Source organism: Phaenicophaeus curvirostris, chromosome 26 (genome assembly GCF_032191515.1).
Source record: "Phaenicophaeus curvirostris isolate KB17595 chromosome 26, BPBGC_Pcur_1.0, whole genome shotgun sequence".
Taxonomy (NCBI): domain Eukaryota; kingdom Metazoa; phylum Chordata; class Aves; order Cuculiformes; family Cuculidae; genus Phaenicophaeus; species Phaenicophaeus curvirostris.
Window position 1 is genome coordinate 6,460,487 of NC_091417.1, and position 21,201 is coordinate 6,481,687.

A 21,201-nucleotide genomic window follows, 5' to 3' on the forward strand; every position below is an offset into this window, starting at 1 on the left:
CAGTTTTGGTCCCATGCTCACAAATGCTTTAAGCAGGCACGTCTGGAATACGCAGCTCTGTGCATGCCTCTCAGCATTCCCTGTGCCAGCATCAGTACTTGTGTGACTGCCTGATCTGCTGGTGTGGAGCTAAAACTAATGGCTTTTGTCTGTGTTGGAGGATCCCTTCTACTTACTGTTCCCTGTGCAGCTGCCTAGATTCAAGGGAAGGGCTGCTTTGACCACGACCCAAATGCTTTAGGTTTCCTTTCCTACCAGTGTGGGGTTTTGTTGACTTAAGGTGTGTGAAATTACATGTACCCCTCAGGCAATCTGCATTTCCTGCTGCAGGGAAAGCCTTACTCCTCCTTAAAAGAAAAAGACCACAGAGAAATCCTTTACGGTATTGCTGGGCTTAATTCCTTCTTATCCTGGGAGGTTTTAGGGCCGGAGCTGGTGCTTATGGTCAGTCTTTGCATAGACTTTCTAAAGAATAAAAAGCAGTAATGTTGTCATCCTAAATGTTTGATGTTTTGCCAGCTTCCGTGGTTTATCATCCAGTCAGCTTAGATTTTGGATTTCTTTTGTGTATTGAGCCTGTATTTTGTAACTTCATTTGTTTTGCTAGCCAAATGACATAAAATATAAACATGTATAAACCTGAATCTTGAAACAAGTCTGTTGGAATTGTGTTCTGTGCCACAGAGCTAACAGCTGTCTTCTTTTCCAGGGCAATCACTTTGATCAATATGAAGAAGGGCACCTGGAGATAGAGCAAGCGTCTCTAGACAAGCCTATAGAATCGGTAAGATACACGCTTAGCAGCAGCACCAAACCTCCGCAAATTGGGCCGCGATCGGATGGTACTTGAGGTGAATGCAGTCAAATTTGATAGAAGTGGGCATCTCTTTGTCAGCACAGGGTTAATTTTCTGTGGTAAACTGCATGCTAAGTTTAAGCGGGCTTGGGATTTAATCTTTAAGCAGTTCTTCTAAAACTATAGGTGGCTTCAAATTGTAGTTCAACCTGGTATTTCAGGAGTTGTTCAATAGTACGTTCTTTCATAGATATTAATTTCAAGTTTTTATGCTTTTTTTGTTGAAGAATCAGTTTAATTCATAGGCAGGCTATGGAATAGTGTATTAAAAAGTATTTTGATCCTTTTTTTAGTTTATATTTTTTGGAAAATGTCTGGTGCATTATAAGTGTCGGAAGGACATCTGGCAGTGCAGAAACAGGGATGCATTGCTGTGTCAGTGCAGCAGGCCTTCCCCGTGCATCTCTTTGAAGTATCCCCTTACTGGGCGAGGTGTGGAGAGGACAGCCAGAAGATGGGGAAAATTAAGTTATGTTTAGTTTTATCCTTACACTTTTAGGTTTTCCTCTTTGCACAGCACTTCCTGCTGGGCTTAGGCACAGCAGCATGTTCAGCCTAAACTGGGCCTGTTTGGCACCGAGCTTTAGCTCCGTTTCCTTTGCAGTTTCAGTATGAGAGCAAGAAAATTCATGAATTATCGAGGGCCACTTAGTGCTGTTTTGATTAAGCGTAGATTTTTGTAAAGAAAGTACTTTTTCTGTTCTCTATTAATAAGTAAATTCTCTGTTAAAGTCTCTTCAGAGTAGTCTGTGCTCTTAGCACTGGTAGCATTAGCGAACAAGCAATATATATATTTTTCATTGGTGTGTAGGTTGATGTCGTGTGTGTTTGTGTGCGTGTTAGATGTTTACCAAAAATTTACACAACTTGGGGTGTTCGACGTTTTTCTTCCGCAGCAGTTGGCCCATATTAGCTAAGCAGCCATGATCTGGTTTGTATTGCACGGTCTGCCTTTTTAATTTCTTCTCTAGGGTTTCCTTTCCCCCTTCTTATTTCTGTTCTTCTGGTCCAGTGAACACTGCATATAGTACCTACTGTCTTCATGTGCTGGCATGATGCTAGATTTAGGCATGGCAGTAATTGATGACGCATGAGATAATGCTGCAGAGATGGGAATTCGTATTCAATGTTCTCCTGAATACTTCAATCTTAAGTTACAATATGGGGATTTAATTAAAATGCCAAGATTGTTTTCTTATGTAAATATAATGAGGAATACTTGTCAGTAGCCTGCCCTGGGCCACACTGGAAATTAGCATTTCAAGATAATTCAGGTACATCTTACAGGTTAGGCTGGTTATCTGGTGTCTGAAGGTGTTTCCCCAAACAGAATTGCTCACAGATTATATTGCTTTGGTGTTCTGGAGGGTGTGATGCCTGCCGAAGTAAATAAACCTTGAATGACTGTGCCCGACCCAATGGCACAAGCACATGGACTCGTGGCAGCTCGGTTCGCCTGGAGTTTGGTTAATGTTGAACTGCAGCAGGAAAATTACATTCAGTTCCGGCTTTAAGATGTTATTCACATATCTATCACCACCCAAATACTGAGACATTATTAGTCGCTACCACTTTTTGGTAGGTTTTGGTATGTCCAGGCTTATGGTGAAATTGGAGAACAGATTGATGGAGAGGAGCTTAACTCTGGTAGGAGTTAAACCCTTCAGCTGGTGTTCCTTGAAGATCCAGTTTGCTTCACTCTTCATTTGTCTATAGTAAGACAAACAAGCATTTGAGGTGTAAGACTAGCTTGGGACATTAAAAACCTGGAAGGAGTCACTGAACTGAGTAACTGTGTATTCTGCACTGTCACGCCAGCTGTGGTCTGTGTCAGAGCACACTTGTGCAGGTTCCAGCATTTAAATCCTACAGCTGCTGCACAGGGTGGTTTTTGGTTGCACAAATGGGCCTAGTGTCAGATACTGCAGTCAGACACAGTCCGATAACTTCTAATGTTAATCTCCACATCATTTTCATGAAGGACGTTGTTGAGTCTTTAAAGAAAATCTGTGGCTGGGAAGCATAAATAATCTTGGCAGATTCCTGACACTGATTTTGCTCCCCCACTATTAATGACCTGTGTGCTTTTTTAATTGGGTAATCATACCCATTAGAACAAGAAACAGCTTTTCTGACAGAGATCATAGAATCCTAGAACGGTTTGGATTGGAAGGGACCTTAAAGCCTATCCAGATCCAATCCTTTGCCATAAGCAGGGACACCTCCCACTGAATCAGGCTGCCTAAGGCCCCATCCAACTTGGCCTTGAACACCTCCAGGGCTGGAGCAGCCACAGCTTCCCTGGGCAACCTGTTCCAGTGCCTCCCCACTGAACTCAGTTCCTCTCCTGCAGGACTTTTCGCTAGGAAAGAGGCATTCACACTGCTTTTTCTGCTTTCTTATCTTCTGTGCTGTTTGCTCATCTAGAAGGGGATCATATCCTCAAACTGGAACTGAGAGGGAAGGAGAAAGGACAAGGATATAATTTGCCAGTACCAGACATCACAATATTTGCAATATTCACATTTATTCACAAGTTGGTTTATAGTCCTTAACCAGTTCTATGTTAGCAATTTGACTGACCTTTAGAAAGGTTTCTGCTCAGAGCAGTGAGTAGGAGCCTCTGCTTCACATTATGGAAATGCTTTGGATGACAAATGCTGTGCAGAGAAGGGTGTTTGTAGCGATGGCAGATTAAAGAACTTCCAGTTAAAAGTGTGGTTGTTTTGCAGACTGAAGGGTGGATTAAATTTATTCTCTTAAAAGTGCTTCTTGCAGCTTCTCACATCTTAGTAACACGAAAATGCCTTAAAGACGGAGGGTAGCTTGCATTTAGAAATCCTGGGGCAGAGTTTGTCCCTTGAAGTGTGCGTTTGCTAATCCCTGCTGAGTGAGATCCATCTCTGCAGCATTATCTGTTGAGAGGTGCTGACTGTACTGCTACAGCATGCAACTCAAAGGTGGCTGGAAAATAGGTTTGGGAGTCTACAGATCATTACAATGCTGAAACGTGTCCTCAATTAGTGTCCGAGGATTTCTGTTCCTGTGGAAACCCTGCTTTGTTCAGCTGGTTTAGGTCAAAGCCGTCTGGATTGAAACATGCGACTCTAACCAAAGTATGTTTATGGAGAGTGGAGCTGACAGGAGCAAGCGGGTGTACGTAGCCTCGACAAGAAGCCAGCTATTTTCCATTACAAATTTGAAGGAAATAGTTCATATCAATAGACTCTTCATATCTGCAAATACGGATGAGTTTCCTCCCACCCTCAAATGACAATTTGTTTTGAAAGACGCTGCGCTTCCACTGGCTGTTCTGTCAGTGGAACCACTGGTGTCTGGTGCCCTTGGAAAGCAGAGCACTTAACCCTTTTCTAAATTCAAGAAGCTGCATACCCTTGTTTTGAAACATTTTAGAATGCACCGAGTTCAGGTACTCGTGTGGGAAGTTACAAAGTAGTGCAGCTTGAATAGAATAGTTAGCTCCATATTCCTAATTGTTTACTGAATCGTGCTGTGAATGGGTGGTTTCCTTGTCCCAGCAGTACAGATCCAGTGGGCGAGAGCCGTCTCCCAGTAAAGCCCAGACAAGAGAGCAGCCCTGTCCCTATGCAGGCAGTGGGCTGTGCCAGGGAGCTGAACTGCTGTCACCATTGCCAGTCAGAGGCCATACTGTGTATCCCCCCTCTCATTCTGGAGCCTTAGTTTGTCCTTGTCCTAACAAATGTCCTTCCCCCCTGGAATCCTGCTCAGTTGCACAGGAGGGCCTTGAGTTGCACAGGGTTTCAGGCATCAGTGGTAGCTGTTTGACGATCGCAGGCCATTGCAGACGATGCAGAAGCCGAAGCTGGGTTCTGTTGCACTCTGTATCTGTACAGATCTGTGGACTCCACTAGTTCCAAAGTGTCATTCGATGAGGCTGCTGATTTGACATTTAGCAGTAGCCATATGTGGACAGTGCTATAAATAATGTGCTTCTTGAAGCTGAATGGTGTAGCATTACTATTTGGCTTTTCTCTCTAGTCTTCATTGTGTCATCTGTAGTGAGCTGTAGGTTTTGTTTTGGGAATCTTTTCAACCTCTCGTTTGCATGGGTTCACCCAGTAGCATCCGATCCTTGCTTATAGATTCCTGGATACACAGTCAGCACAGCTTACAATCCACTCAAGAGACGCATGGTTCCCGCTGATGCAGAGATGAGCGATGTGAGCATGATACATGGGGTGGGGAATCCTATGGAAAACCTATGTTAGGCAAAACCTAGTGCTTTGGTTTACCTGTAATGCCGTGCAATCCACCAGCTGCAGATTGTATCCCACATACAACATCACCAAAACCTTTCCGTTCTCCTACACATTCACTGTATGCATTTTTTTCCTATTGGCCAGGGTTTTATTCAGAAATTTGGGCTGGGAAATCACAGATGCACGTGTAAAGTGAGCAGGGGCGTCTTGTCAGGGCCCAACTGGGGGAACTGGGGAGGCCAATTTGAAGAGGGTTGCTTAGATTGAGATGTTCCAGTGTAGCTTACCCAACGCCTGTGGTGGTTTGGTGAAGTCAGGACCTTTACATTTCCAACACGTTGTTGGAAGTGTTCACCTTGATCTGTAACACCAAATTCCCCATCTGTACACTGCTGCACAGCTCTATAGCGGCAGGAGGTGTTAATTGCTCCATCGAGAGCCTGCTCAACTACTCTGTCCTGCCCTGAGCATCCAGCAGTCGAGTGTCCAGTGCTGTCTCCATGACCATTTGCCCAGGCAGACGTGCTGCTCTTGTGAGTGGTTTGGACTGGAAATGAGAGCTCACTTGATCATGCCTTTGGATCACTGATTTTGGCTGCCTCAGTAATTTTTATCATGGCTGGAACACAAGGAGCTCCAAAAAAGCTGGTGTAAGAAAGCAAGGAGGCTTGTGCCAGCTCTCCTCTAGAAACAGGGGCATTTCCCTGTGGGGCTGCTGGAGGTCTTGTAGGTGGCTGCAACCCTTCCAGTGGGGGAAGCTGCTACAGCATGAGGATAGTTTAGTCAAAAGGAATGATAATTCTGGACACTGAGGTGTTTAGTGTAAAAAAGGATATCTTTTCTATTTGAGAGAGCCCACATTCCTACAGAACTTTCACTTCAAAATAAAGTTTTAAAAAAGCTGCCGGCCGTGCAGCTTTTGCTGCCTCACAGCAAATGTTGGTCCTGATATTCCCAGCCTCTCCCCAGGCTGCCAGGCTGTGCAGAGTGTCTCTCTCTTGGGAGCCTTGCAATCCTTGCTTTTGTAATCTAATTTTTAGGACAGCATTTCCACTGAAATCCTGCCACTCTGCTTCTGAGAGAGGCTGCAGTGGGGTGGTGAAGTAGAAGGGGGAGGCTGGGAAAGGGCAGGCTAGTAACGAGGTCCCAACTCAGAACTTAATATCCATAGAACCACAGAATGGTTTGGGTTGGAAGGGACCTCAAAGCCCATCCAGTTCCACCCCCTGCCATGGGCAGGGACACCTCCCACTGGATCCAGTTGCTCCAAGCCCCATCCAACCTGGCTTTGAACATCCCCAGGGTCGGGGCAGCCACAACCTCTCTGGGCAACCTGGGCCAGGGCCTCCCCACCCTCGCAGGAAAACGTTTCTTCCTAAGATCTCATCTCCATCTCCCCTCTTTCAACTCAAAACTATTCCCCCTTATCCTATCCCTGCACTCCCTGACAAAGAGCCCCTCCCCAGCTTTCCTGCATGTCAACTCCTGGTGTTGTTCTCCCGTTCAGCAACACGGAAGATGCTCCATTTTGATTCAGTAAACAATTAAAATTAGGAAGTAGTTTCACTGCTTAAGCAAATTGAAGCAGTTTAGGGGGGGGGCAGGAAACCCTGCCTTCCTGGGAACCGAGACAGGACACTGTTCAGGCGCGATTCTAGTTTATGTCAAACTTGCGACCATCCTCTTGAGTGGCTTTGTAAAAGTGGTGCTAATGTGTATAACCCGCCTAAATTTTTTTCTTTTTCCCTTTAACATTTGTTCCCCTCACTGTGTCAGTCACAACACACCGCTCTTGAATCTCCCAGCTGGTCTTGACTTGTTGAATTTATTTTATGCTTTCACTCTTCTTTAATAAATACATTACTTGCAAGCAGTGAATTGAAAACAAAGCAAAAGAAAAAAAAAAACTACCATTAGTGATTGGACAGTTTCTTACTTTGTGTTACATTTAACTGTTCTTTTGACAGCCCAGTTTTTAAAGCCAGGTTCGTATGGAAATGCTTTCACTCCACTTGCACTGCTTTTGGAAATAGCATACCGCTTCATCTGTCTGTTTATTTTAGTGCATCCATAACACAGCACAGTCAGCACAATGTCTCATCTCCGCGCCACCAAGGAGTGCAAAGTCCCCCTCCACCTTTTTTTTTTTCTTAGTGAAAATGCAGCCATTTTTGTCAGCCCTGGCTTTGAAAATCAGATTCAATGATCCTTTGTCAGAGTCGCAGTGCTGTGGTAAAACAATTGTTGCGTTATCCTCAAAGCCTGGGGACGCGGGGCCCCTTCTGTGCTGGGTCTGCTGGGGAATGGCCTGCAGCAGCTGGCTTGGCAGGTAAGTCTTCCTCAGCTCCTGGCCGATAGCTCTCTCAGTCCTCTTTGGAGCTGGAACCAAGATGGTTCATTTCCCCCTTTTCTGCACGTACTGATTTTTATAACCAGACATTTCCCTTCTCCTTTTTAAATTTAAAAGTACATCCCGGGAGGGAAACGGGGAGTGTGGGAGAACTGTTTGGAAAACACAGCAAGACAATATGTCATATATATAAATGTGATATATCAGAAAAAAAAATTATACTTGATAGAATCCTTTTTTGAGGAAAAATTTGTCCATGCTGTCCATACCTTTTGGAAGACTGTCTTTCAAGGCGATTCACCAGACTTTGGCCATTTCGTGCAATGCGGAGTCAGTGAAAAACCTACTGCTGTTCCCTTTCTTTTAACTTGGTTCAGTCATAGAATCATGGAATGGTTTGGGTTGGAAGGAATCTCAAACCCCATCCAGTTCCACCCTCCTCCACGGGCAGGGACACCTCCCACTGGATCCGGTTGCTCCAAACGCCATCCAGTCTGGCCTTGAACCCCTCCAGGGATGGGGCAGCCACCTCTGCTCTGGGCAACCTGGGCCAGGGCCTCCCCACCCTCGCAGGAAAATATTTATTCCTAAGATCTCATCTCCGTCTCCTCTTTCAGCTTAAAACTGTTCCTCCTCATCCTGTCCCTGCACTCCCTGATCTCTATATCAAGATTCCCTGTATCATTCCATGTTACGAATTCACAACCCGTTACAATTCAGGATATGTCTGCGATATCTTGAGTTGTGGTTTGCGTTGTGATAATTAATCAACAAATCCGCATCTGACTTTTTAATGTTATTTTGGAAAGTGACCACAGTCCTGACCAAGATCCCTTTGTGAAGTTGCCAGTTGGTCACTGCTCGTAAACAGCTCGGGACGCGATAACTGCCAGCTGTAGGTGGTTACAGGGACGCCCTTAGCGCTCTTGTTCTTTGTTTGGGGTATGAAATCTTGTGCAAACCCAGGACGAACCCTGCGCAGAGCCCTGCTCTCAGAAGCTGACATTGAATTGCTGCATCAGTATTTTCTTACCTATTCCAAAACCGCTTTTTTCCCCGGAAGATGAGACATTATGCTTATTGTTTCCCCTACATGCACTAATGGTTCCTTGCTGTTAACTTATTGCTAGGCCTGTTTCATTCTAACATTTTAGTATTTTTGTTAGTTTACATGTGAAATGCATCACCCAGTCTGTGCTTGAGCTCATTTTATTTAATCGATTATTTTTTTTGTTTTTGTTTTACTAACCTCACTGTTTTTTCAGTTTAATATTGGCTGCATGCTAGTTTATATATATATATATACATATATAAAAAAACCAATCAAGTCTAGCCTGGATTTTGCTATGATTGTGTTTTGGTTTCTAGTGGTGGGGCAGTCTTGCACTTACAACTTACTCAGTATTATAAAAGCCTGACACACAAACAAAATGACTAAACACATCGTAGATTTTCTTTACAAAAAAAAAAAACTTAAGTGGTGCTGTCTAGGTGATGGATATGATTGTATAAATAGCTTGATTTTCTGCTTTTTACTGTCAATTTTTATTGGTACACTTTATTTTCTCCCACATTGCTTTTATTTTTCTTTTGTTATTTGAAATGTGATGCACAAAGTTGCCCAGCACACCATCAGAAAGTGACCCTCCCCGATACCCTTCCCTTCCCTCCCCTCCCCCCCCCCCCCAACAATTGTAGCCAGCAATTTTTGACATCTGTCTTTCCCTTTTATCAGGCATTTATTGCCTTTTCAGTAGCATTTTTTTGCATGCATATATATGTAGAAAATCTCTTGCTCATCACATGTTTAAATGTCAGCGGGAAGGGAAGAATATATTATTGGAATATTTTTGGTTTGTTTTCTCTGTTCTGTCTGTCAGGATAATATTGGACACCGCTTACTCCAGAAACATGGGTGGAAGCTGGGCCAGGGATTGGGGAAGTCACTGCAGGGTAAGTCCAGCAGCTCGTGCCTGCAACGTTCTACACCGGCTCCAGTCTGTAACGTGGTTATTTCTTTTGTTCCTAGATTAGATTTCTTTCCGTTATTAATATACCCAAACAATTGCACTGTTGAGTTTCATATTTAGCAGTTTGCAAGCGGAATCTGCCGCCTCACGTACGGGGACAGGTCAGACCTGATGTGTGTGTGTCGTCTCCATGTAAAATCACTGTTTGGCCTTTCTGGAGGGAGGTGGATTAACTGCCTGCTTACTAAGAGGTAGTTGTGTAGCTTCTAAACCTGTAAAAATGATATTCGTCTGGCTGGATGCTTTGATACCAAACTGATTAAAAACACGGGCTGGTTACAATGATCTGTTGTGTCAGAAGCCATTGGAATGTGAACAACAGGGCCCACTGAAGGTGGCAGCAGAGGTTCTTGTGGATGGGAGAGGTTAACCCCTGTGTTCTCTAGAAGGTTTTCGTCAGTCTGATTTCCTTCTGTTCCCCCCACAGCAGTCTGTTTGCCAGGGATTTAGTGCACCTTGAGATTCTGTAGCGCTAGTTGAACCAAGGCACCCAGTCCTCAAACTGTCTTGAGCCTGAACACTTCCTGTGACGTTAATCCTGTGATTTAAACTGAGCCAGCGTTGCCTAGTTCCTGCGGGCGGCTGTAGGCGTTCCCCTGGCCAGCAGTCCCTGCTCTGCAGAGCTCCTGGCTGAGGTGGGAGCACACAACCACAATCTGTTGAGGAAAACCGAAGGCAGTGCTTGCTATCAGTTACTCCTTAGGAACTGCTTGAGGGTACGGTGTCTGCCTATGATACTGGGAGCGAGAGGTGCAGGATTTACAGCCAGCACGGGACCGTGTGCCTGGGCAACTGCTGTGGAAACCCCTTGAAGTGTTTGGAACTCTAGTGCACCCTGACTTCCCATAACTTACTCGTGTTCCCATACCCTCAGTCTGAAGACCGGGGAGCTTGTAATTGGACTTCCTGCCCCTACAGTGAACCTGTTAGAGATGAGTGTTTCTGTGCTGAGGAGACTGTCGAGAGGTAACAAGTTCTCCAAACTCTGGGAATGCGCTTTAATCTCTCTGACTAAGTCACTCTTAACTCCTCAGGCAGGACTGCCTCGGTTATTAATGCTTCTTGCTTCCTCTAACATGGTTTCATTGGAAATCCTCTGGTTCATGCATGGCACTCTTACGGCCCTCTTGTGTCTGTGCTGGTGCCAGCGCGTAGGTCGGGGTTGGAATTGCCACCTTTGGGGCTTCTGCTTTGGCATGGCCTTCACTGGATGTCTGATTTGGGCTAATTTCTCTTTTGGGTGCCCCAATGTTGCTCTGTGCATCACCAATGTGGAAACATGGAGACTTGAAAGATGCTAAAGCCCTCTCCTGGCTGCAGCAGAATTGAAAGGCCTGGCCCCAAGGGGCCCTGAGCCGTGTGGTGCTGCGGGCACGGACGTGACGGAGCAGATAGCGGGTGACTGCACAGCCTTGAGCTTGGGGGAAGAGAACCAGGGCTGTCTGCAGGGCTGATCAGGCATTTGCATTCTGATACTTGTCCAAATTTAGATGTCCCCCTCTGCAGCTGGAATCGTGGAATCAGTGTAGTATCTTTTACTCACGGATTATTGACGCTCTGGTGATTTGAACTGTCTGGAAGCTACAGACAGATTGAGGGTTTCGGCTCAGGGGGGTTTGCTGCACCTCTTGCATTTTAATAGAAATGCAGGAGTAAATTAGTCTGTCTGGTTTAACCCAGGGAGGTACTGAAACCTTCCAAATGTAGGCTTTACGTAACGTGCGGGAATTTTAATTGCCTTTTGCCTTCTGGAAGGAAAGCAGCACCCCATCCATCTGACCGACAGACTGACAGCCTCTCCAGCTGAGGTGCTGGGGAGGCAGGGATGCTGGGGAGAGCTGTTACTGCCGTTCTGATTGACACAAATTTATCTGAGGTGCAGGGATGCCGGAGAGGGCTGCTGCTCCTGTTCTCCTCAACAAGAAGCCATCACGCAGCTCCCTCTCAGCTGCAAGCAGCTACAGCCTTTGCCTGCGGCATGGATAAGTATCATTTTGGCAGTGTTTAATTCATTATCCAGTGACCTTTTTATGTGAACCTTAGATTGTCTCAAAATCCAAATATAAACTGCCAGGAAGGGAAAACTTTGCATCCAGTTTTAATCTTATTCTAGGAGTTTGAAGAGCAAAGTCAATTGATGTGCGTTGGAAATGGAAGAGTGAAACAAAAAGTACTCCTTTTCTGCACTCCCTTCTTGCTCAGAAAGGACCAAGAGAGGTTTCTAAAGAGATGTAGGAGTAGAAAATGCAGAGCATCTCTGTTATCTCAGCTTGCTTTGTGCTGGGCTTGAACCTAAAATGTTGAGCATCCTATGGTCAAGTGGTCCAGCAGAAGCACTTCAGGCAGCTTTTACATGTGGATGTGGCGCCTGACCCCTAGCCTCTGCCTGCAGGAGGCCTTGCAATAAACCTTTAAAACCTAGGTTTTGGGTTATATATCTTTTTTTCCCTTGCAGTTGGCTTTGAATAGGAGGTTAGGAGTTCAGGGTGCTTATTATTGTTGTTATGGAGCTTTTAATCCCAGTTGTTCATCTGAACCAGGGCTCCTTTTTTAGTGTCAGTGAATCTGAAAGTTATGCAACATTGTTCTGCCAGTCATAAATCTCTATTTCTTCTAGTCAGGCCGTTGATCAATGAGGACTTTGTGCTGCAGGACGGCTTCCTTCATGGTAACTGGCCACTACGGATATAATCCAACAGCGAGTCCTGGACTGTGTCTCTGGATAGTAGCTGGAATAGCCTAAAACTCACACTTGGTAATTGATGGTGGTAAAACCCTGGTGTTGCAGTACAGAGGTACCTGTCAGATTGGCTCATTCTCTGCACAGGTTCTGAAGTGGAGCAGTTTTGTGCCATTCTGTGATTCCATGAAGACGTTCTTCCCGATGTGGGTTGGGAGGCCCTGGCCCAGATTGGCTGGGGAAGTTGTGGCTGCCCCGTCCCCGTGTTTAAGGCCAGGTTGGCTGGAACTTGGAGCCCCTGGTTCAGTGGGAGGTGTCCCTGCCCGTGGGTTGGAACTGGATGGGCTTTAAGTTCCCTTCCAAAACGCCGTTCCATGATCCTGTGATTTTATGATTCTGTGATTCTGTGTACCAGCCGGGGTTGCTGCCCTGTGGGATAACTGCTGTTAACCGTTGGAGCTGGTGGAAATGCTGAGACACTTGGATAAGAAAGGAAGTAGTCCCTGCCCTTAGTGCCTTAGCTGTCCTAAGAGAGGCCGTGTTCCAACCACAATGCAGCTGCAGCTCACGTTTTAGTTTGGGCGCATATTGAGTCGGGTGTCAGACCCGGGTAGTGCTGGTGTCTTGACTGTGCTGTACAGGTTCAGAGAAGCTCATAATGAATTCAGATTCCTTCCTCTGCTTATCTCTTGTCCCGATGGTTTTCACATTTTTTTTTCCCCACAAACAGTTTGTGTTATACTTGGAAATGATGTTTCAAGTTGCTAACAGCCCGTGAATGTGAACAAGTAGGAGAGAGGGTTGATGGGGACCTTTTTTTTTTTTTAATCTGGAAAGTATGGCTTGGGGAATCCTCTGTGGAGATTGTGTGGTGGCAGTGCTCTAAGAAATGAGAAAATGGTGGTTGTAGAGGGGTTTCTCTTTGGGGGTAACGTGTAATTGATAATCCAGAATTCTGTGGTGTAATGAAAAAATATCATAGAATCACAGAATTCCATGTTGGAGGGCACCTCAGGGATCGTCTGATCCAACCTTTTAAGTGATCAATAGTTTAATTGAGATGGCCCAGAACCCTGCTGAGTGGAGCCTTAGTGTCCAGTGTAGAGAAATGCAGTCCCTTATCTTTTCCATGTGACTCATAAAAAGGGAGTCTCCATCCTCTTGCCCTTTATGTACCAGTATCTGGTAATAAATAAAGCCAGCAAAAGACGTGGTTAAAAACACGGGCTGACCTTCCTGCTCGGTCCTGTACTAACAGAGACTGAGGGTTGTGAACAGATCTGAGTTGGAGAGGAACAAGATGGCTGAGTGAAGCCTTGGATTTGGATACTCTTAATGATTTCTTGTTGAGTAAGTATTTCAAATTAGGAGAAGTGTTGAAAGGCTGCCACACACAAGTGATATACTTTTAATCGCACATTTGAAAATGTTTTTCTAAACTCTTCGCATTTTCCTTGTGTTTCCTTCGCATTTCTCTTGTGTTTTCACATTTTTGGACAAGTCTTGTTTAAAAAAATAATGCTGTGCTGAGAGCTTGTGTTTTCACTTTTGGTCCTTGTGTTTAATGTGGGGGTGAGAGCACTCCTAGAGGTCAGGGTGCAAGTCAAACACCAGCAGTTCAGCCTCTTTTCATTAGGCCAAAGAGAGCTGAACGGAGTAGGTCAACGCTATCCCTAGGGAAGGTGGAGGATGTTAGTTGGCTTTGCCAGAAAACACGGGATTATGTGACTTCATTTGATATACACAGAAAGAGGATAACTTGTAGGTGACACAGTGAAGCTACCTGGCTGATGGTTTGGTCTGGCGCTCTCTATCAGTTGTCTCGCTCCTGTGAGGAGTCACACCAAGGAATTTGATAACTCTGGGGTGAGATTAGGACTGTATATAGAACTCTATATACAATGTCCTGAGCGGGAAGGGATCCGCAAGGATCTCTGAGTCCAACTCCTGTCCCTGCACTGGGCAACCCCAGCATTCATACCATGGGGCTGAGGGTGTTGGCCAAAGGCTTCTGGAATATATTGTCAGACTCGGTACTGTGACTGCTTCCCTGGGGAGCTTTTCCAGTGCTCCACTACCTTCTGTGTGAAGAACTTTGTCCTAATGTCCAACCTAACCCTGCCCTGGCACATCTTTCTGCCATTGCCTTGGGTCCAGAGAGAAGAGCTCAGTGCCTGCTCCTCCTCTTCTCCTTGTGACCATGATGAGGTCTCCCCTGAATGCAGAGGAAGCAGGCAGGCTGTAAAGGTGAATTAATGCCCCCATTGTGAGCGTTTCTGAGCTCATTCACATCCACCCTCCCGTTCTGGTTCTCCTGCTGCTTCCTCTGTTGTGGTGGGAGCTGTGGAGCGGAGGAGGGCGAACAGCTCCAAAGGGATGGTTTGGAGAGCGCAGACCAGCCAATGGGGAAGATTTATCTGATGGTTTCTGGCCCTGTGGAAAAGACCCTTGGGAAGGACTACTCAGCTGTGGTGGCCAAATGTAGCTCACAGGCAGCCGGTCGCCACGTGGGTGAGTGCTGGGTAGTAACTGTAATTGTTCAACATGCGTCTGGATTTGCGTCTCCTAAGTCCTCTCGTGAGTAAATGTGTTTGACTGCAGCCTTGGCGCTTTAAACCCTGCTCCAACACCTGTATAGAGCAGCTCTTTCCCAGTGCCACCAGCCATCTCCCTGCGCATGCAGTGTGTAATGAACTTGATAAGTTTAAAAGCATTGATTTAATTCATGTTCCCGCAGCATTCCCAAGGCTAGGATTATGCTGGTCTTTTGTTGCACCTCTGGGAGGTGAACCAGAATAGAGTATTTTACTATGGCAATGGGTAACGTATGTTGTTGTTGTAGCGTAGCTACTCTTGTGTGTATGTTGTTGAATTGAACAGTTTAGGTAACGGGGTTTTCATGTAGAACCAGAATTGAGCCTCGAGCACAGTGTGGGTTTGCCCTTTGGCTGTCTGTAGAGGCTGGGTGCTGCTCCCTTGTCACTTGGTTATTGTGGTGATGAACATGGTACTTGGTGTGAAACCATATTATGTTTCAAGGTGGGTTTTGTAGAACGCTGTGTTATACTACCATGTGGGTTATCTCAGGTTTCAGAAGAGAGAAGCAGTGGGTGCTGTGTTTGGAGGTCTCTGAGGGCAGTTGGTTGAAGTACCTTTACCTGTAGCCTTTGGTCTAAAAGCAATGCCCTCTTTCCCCTGACTTCTGTTGCTGTTTAGCAGTACCTTCCTTTTTAGCGGCTTATGTCTTTAGCAAAGTTCTGGCATCGTTTTTGCATGACTTCTGAAAGGTTGATTGAATCCTGGGCAGCAGTGGAACCAATGTAATGGTGCCACGGAGGAGACGGCTGCTGCGGTCAGAGCCGTGGGCCATGTCACAGGACCTCTCAGCAGCACTGTAGAAATCTAGAAATTCTAGAATCTAGAAGCATGCTGCTTCTCCTCCACCCAGGCTCAAAAGAAGAAACCCTTCACTGATTATCACAACAGAGCTGTTACTGTTGATTGAGGCATGCTGTGAACTTAGGGTATAAACTGTACCAGGGATACAGATAGCGACACTTACAGTTGGTGTATAACAGAACCTTGGGTGTATTTTGTCCTTTCATGAGCATCTGTCTTCCCGTACAAGAAGGGGCTGAGAGAGCTGGAGTTGTTCAGCTTGGAGAAGAGAAGGCTCCAGGGAGACCTTAGAGTAGCTTCCAGTACTGAAAGGGGCTCCAGGAAAGCTGGGGAGGGGCTCTTGATCAGGGAGTGCAGGGAGAGGATGAGGAGGAACAGTTTTAAGCTGAAAGAGGAGAGATTGATATGAGACCTTGGGAAGAAATGTTTTCTTGTGAGGGTGGGAAGGCCCTGGCCCAGGCTGCTCAGAGCCGTGGTGGCTGCCCCATCCCTGGAGATGTTCAAAGCCAGGTTGGATGGGGCTTGGAGTAACCGGATCCAGTGGGAGGTGTCCTTGCCCATGGCAAGTGGTGGAACTGGATGGGCTCCGAGATCCCTTCCAACCCAACCCATTCTGTGATTCTGTATAAATTATTGAACAAGGTAGCAAAGTGAGGTGTATCACATTTATCAGGAAGTGCTGGAGTGCAGTTCCTCCATCTCACTGTAGTTTTGGTGCATGATTTTCTATCACAAGTGAATTTTTGCTCTGCCTTGCAAATTCTGGGATGATGCGCACAGCCATCCCTCCTCCCCCCGGTTATCTTACGGTGCAGTTCTAGTTTGGCACGCTCTTCACTAAATCTGTTCAGACAAGCTCTTTTTTTTCCCCCTTGGTAGAGAGAGAGGATGAGGGGAATTAAAAATCAGTCTGAAAGAAACATGAGAAAGGGTGTGGAGAGTAGAGCCCGCAGGTGAAGAGGTGACCCTGTTGCTAAGGCAAGAGGTACGCGTTCTCTGACAGCCTCTGGGTCAGTTCTGGTGCTCAGACTTGGTCAGAATCACTGTTCTCAGGCTGTGTCCAGCGGCCATGGGTTCTGCTAGAAGTGTCAGGGGAGTAACAAGCAGAGCTTTGCCCAATCGAGCAACTGAGATCAGTCACAAGTGCAATAGCTTAGCAGCTGTGTCTTGGAGAAATAAGCCTAGAGTTTGAATTCCAGAGGTCTTGAATCCTGGCTCTATCACCAGTTCCCCAAATGGCTTACAGCTAACATAGGAACATGGTTTTCCATTTGTTAAAGCCTCTGACCTCATGCAGGCAGACAGAGTAGATGTTTGTGAGGCCTTGAAAGCTTGGAACAATGAGCATCCGAGAGAAACATGATCAGGAAATGAGGAATGTTTTATTTCTTTGTGGGGTTTGAAGCTTTGTAAGAAATACAAGAAAACATGGATGAGAAAGATAAAAACGTTGAACAGTGCCTTTATTCATTCGGTAAGGAATGGTTTGGCACTCTTACTGAGAAATACGTGTGAACACAACCTTATCTTCTTGTATCTTAACATGTGAACGTGAATTCTGGCACAGACCAACCTTTCCACGCCTGTGTTTGCAGCATAAATCATTGCAGTAGTTTTAAGACTGATATTTTCATGTGAAGATAGCTTTGAACAACCTGATGAACGTGGCTTTGCAAGCTGCTGTCATCACACCAGCCTTCCTTACCCTCTCGAAATCCACAAGACTGCAGACCTAGGAGAAGGTTTATTCAGCGCCTCTGTCTCCTCTTGGGGAAGCAGTTGCCCCCTTGTTGGCTTTTGAATGTCCAAGATCCTTTGTTCAATTGTGGTGATAAGTTTATGGCTTATGGTGTGTGTAGTCACTGGAACTGTTATTCTTTCAGTGATACATGCTTGTTGTGGCAATCATGCTTCTCAGGCTTTGGTGCCCTTTATGTCTGTTTAATGTTGAAGCAGTTTTGTTAAAATGCAAGATGGGCATGTGGGAAGTGAGTAGTCAGGTCACGCACAACCTGCCTGTGCTCTTGCAGTGTAGACTTAAATCCAGTGGGGTTCTTCAGCCCTCTCTGCTTACTGAGGTGTAGTTAAGCAGTGACTCTTACATCTTGTTTCCATTCTAGGTCAACCAAGATTTGTGTCCTTGCTCTAATATCTTCCATGTTGATCATCAATGGACAACGGAGCTGGGGAAGGGGCAGGAGCACAAGGGTTCTGGGAGTGGCTGAGGGACCTGGGGCTGTTCAGTCTGGAGAAGAGGAGGCTGAGGGGAGACCTCATCGCTCTCTGCAGCTCGCAGAAAAGGAGGGGAGAAGGGTACTGGTCTCTTCTTCCAAGTAACAAGTGATGGGATGAGAGGAAATGACCTCAAGCTGCACTAGGGGAGGCTTACGTTGGATATCAGGAAAAATGTCTTTACTGGAGGAATGGTGAAGCCCTGGTAGAGGGTGCCCAGGGCAGAGTCTCCATCCCTGGAGGGGCTCAGGAACATGCAGACGTCACACTTAAGGACATGACTTAGCAAGCATGGTGGGGTTGGGCTGACAGTTGACTGGATGAGCCAAGAGGTCTTTTCCAACTTTAATAATACCATTATTTGGGTTAGGGGCGGTGTTTGATCTAGACTCCTCTGTGTGCATTCCCTTGCAGAAGTCCAGGGAGCTCTTCTGAGTTCTCTGCACTTGTCACCCTTGTGGGCTGAAGTTTAGAGCTCCTGTTTAAAGTTTTCCATATAATTGGGGTGTTTGCAACTTGTCTTTTGCTTGTCACTGCTCTCCTGCTTCCTAAAAATTTAAGTTCCTTGTGCAGGTTTTGTGTGCTTGGGAAGCACTTCCTCCCCGCTGAGTGCACGTTGCTGGGGCTGACAGACGTTCCCCACTTCATTTGAATTTCTTGATTGTTTGTGACCCCTTCTAGAAAACTGACATAAACAGGATGAGCTTGCAAATCAGATTCCCAAAGGAGACCAGGGTAAAAGGTTGCTCTTGTTTGTTTGCTTCTTGCAGCAGTTGGAAAAAAATTAATAACGTGGCTTTGTTTTTAGCCAGCAAGGAGCAGCACAGAGGTTGTTCGCCAGCAAAACATACTGGATTTCCTATTCTCTTCCTTTTCGTGTACTGAATGAGGAGTCTGAATGTCCAGTGGGACAAATATTGGGCTATTGAAGGCTCCAACCCTGGAGGTGTTCCAGGCCAGGTTGGATGGGGCTTGGGGCAACCAGCTCCAGTGGGAGGTGTCCCTGCCCATGGTAGGGGGTTGGAATTGGATGAGCTTTGAGGTCTCTTCCAACCCAAACTGTTCCATGGTTGTAGTGGAACATGCAGTGACCCAGAAAAGTTCTGAGACCTTGCAAAATCCTCTTCTTTGACAATGCAGCTCCTCCAGGAGCGCAGTGACTCAACCCTGTCTCACACCTGCGCAGGCACCATGCAGCTGAGCAGTGATCACATCCTGTGGCTGTGGATGCGTTACTGTCGGTGTCTGTACCTGCCTCCAGGCTTCTTTTGCCTTTCACAGCCTGCAGTGGGGTTTGCGCTGCTGGTGGCCGTCAGCCACCAAAGCAAACCCAGTGACGTGATCGTCAGACTGTCAGTGCTGCCTTCTCACAGCCAGATTTCTAATCTCAATCCCTTTCTGAGAGCAATTAAAGCCTCCTGGAAGGTTGCCTCTTACCTTGGCCTTGGTTTTTGCTGAAGCATAATGATAGTGAATAAGTAAAAAACTTTTGTGCTCAACAAGATTGCATCCCATTATTTGTACCCTCCTGAGATGCTTAGTTCATGAAATTCTTTGATAAGTCACCCCTCTGGGATTATATTGCACAAAGCTTGTACCTGGGAGAAATTTCTATTAAGACCTCAGCGTATTAAGCAGGATTAGGGCTGTTCTCTTACCTCCCTGATGCCTAGATGTGTTGCACAAGCGAAATAGAATTGATTGAATTACGATAATGCATCATTTTGGGGGCCCCTCTTTTCTTCAGTGGGAGGATTCTGCTTCTTCTGTTGTTAAATCAACCTTCAGAAATATCTGGTGTCTGTTGCAGTGCATGATGGTGCTGAACAGGGGGGAAGTTCTGAATCTGCACATTGTCGCTGAAAACTGGTTTTTGTTGTGACTGTTTATGGGGATAAAAGATGCAGTGGCACTGACAACGGCCGCGTTTCGCGGCAGGCTCAGATGGCAGGTCCATCTGGTGCAGCCGCCTCTTTCCAAGAGCAGAGCAGCATCTCTGCGTCCGGAGACGGAGCACACACCCTGCAGCCAACAACCCGTAATCCTCCCTGCACAGCATGACTGCCTGACTGCCCCCAAAGCCCCGAAGTGTTGGAATTAACTCTTTTCCCAAGATTTGTTAATTTATAGCACTGCTGGCAAAGTATTTGCTCATACCCAGTACCTTTATGCAATTAGGAGGGGATTTGGTGAAGCTTGTCCAGCAAGGTGCTGCCCACTGGATGCTCTGGGTCTCTGGGCACAGTGTGCTGGGAACGGGGTGGCTATCAGGGCATATTTGCATATATGCATGAGAGCAGCCCTGCAGAGAAGGACTTGGGGGTGCAGGTTGATGAGAAGCTCAACATGAGCTGGCAATGTGTGCTTGCGGCCCAGAAGGCCAACCATATCCTGGGCTGCATCAAGAGGAGCATGGCCAGCAGGGTGAGGGAGGGGATTCTGCCCCTCTATTCCTCTCTTGTGAGACCTCATCTGGAGTTTTGTGTCCAGTTCTGGAGTCCTCAACATAAGAAGGATGTGGAGCTGCTGGAACGGGTCCAGAGGAGGCTACAAAGGTGATCCCAGGGCTGGAGCACCTCTCATCCGAGAACAGGCTGAGAGAGTTGGGCTTGTTCAGCCTGGAGAAGAGAAGGCTCGAGGAGGTCTATAGCTACAAGAAAGCTGGGGAGAGACTATTCACAAAGGCTTGTAGTGACAGGATGGACGAGGGGCAGTGGATATAAATTGGAGAGGGGCATATTTAGACTGGACATAAGGAGGAATTTCTTCACAATGAGAGTGATGAGGCCCTGGCCCAGGTTGCCCAGGGAAGCTGTGGCTGCTCCATCCCTCGAGGTGTTCAGGGCCATGTTGGATGGGCCTTGGGCAGCCTGATCCAGTGGGAGGTGTCCCTGCCCATAGCAGGAGGGTTGGGACTAGGTGGGCTTTGAGGTTCCTTCCAACCCACACCATTCTATGATTCTGTGATACTTGGGGGTGAGCAATTCCTCATAAGCTGGGAGAAGCATTTCCACATTTCTTTAGGAAAAGGGAAGTAAAATGAGTATATCTGGTCAGTATTGAAATCTCATTTCATTTCTGAATGAAGGAATTTGTTACATACTTAATTTACCTTAAGGGATTGGATTTTCTAAGGTGCCACTTGTGTGTTTGTTTCTCCCACCTCTCCAGAGTCTGTACTTCATCCCCTTGGTGGAGGTTTTCCCCTCACATGGAAGTGTTTTGTGCAGTATCCCTCTCTGTTGTGGGGTTTGTGGCCTGTGCAGTGTGACTGGGCTGTAAAGGAAAGAGTTTTTGACTTGGTTCCAAAAGAGCATGAATTCCTGGGGGTGCAGGGGCTGGGACACCGTCGCATCAGTGTGAGCTGCATGGTTTACTGAGGCGGTATTATCAGCACTTGCAGCCCTGTGTAG

At 46.4% G+C, this 21,201-nt stretch overlaps 1 protein-coding gene across 5 annotated transcripts in view; it reads left to right on the plus strand.

Annotated features, from left to right (window-relative positions):
- GPATCH8 (G-patch domain containing 8) overlaps positions 1-21,201 on the plus strand; it is a 152,358-nt gene that overhangs the window by 104,082 nt on the left and 27,075 nt on the right. For 2 of the 5 annotated variants that reach the window (XM_069877107.1, XM_069877106.1), the window contains exons 2-4: positions 710-784; positions 7,065-7,082; positions 9,328-9,400. Coding sequence is in view for 3 of the 5 variants with exons in the window: in XM_069877103.1 (XP_069733204.1) it covers positions 710-784; positions 9,328-9,400 (148 nt within the window). In the remaining 2 variants the exon portion in view is untranslated. Of the gene's footprint in view, positions 1-709; positions 785-7,064; positions 7,083-9,327; positions 9,401-10,351; positions 10,444-21,201 lie in introns of all 5 variants that reach the window. The other 3 variants (XM_069877103.1, XM_069877104.1, XM_069877105.1) reach the window with 2 other exon arrangements.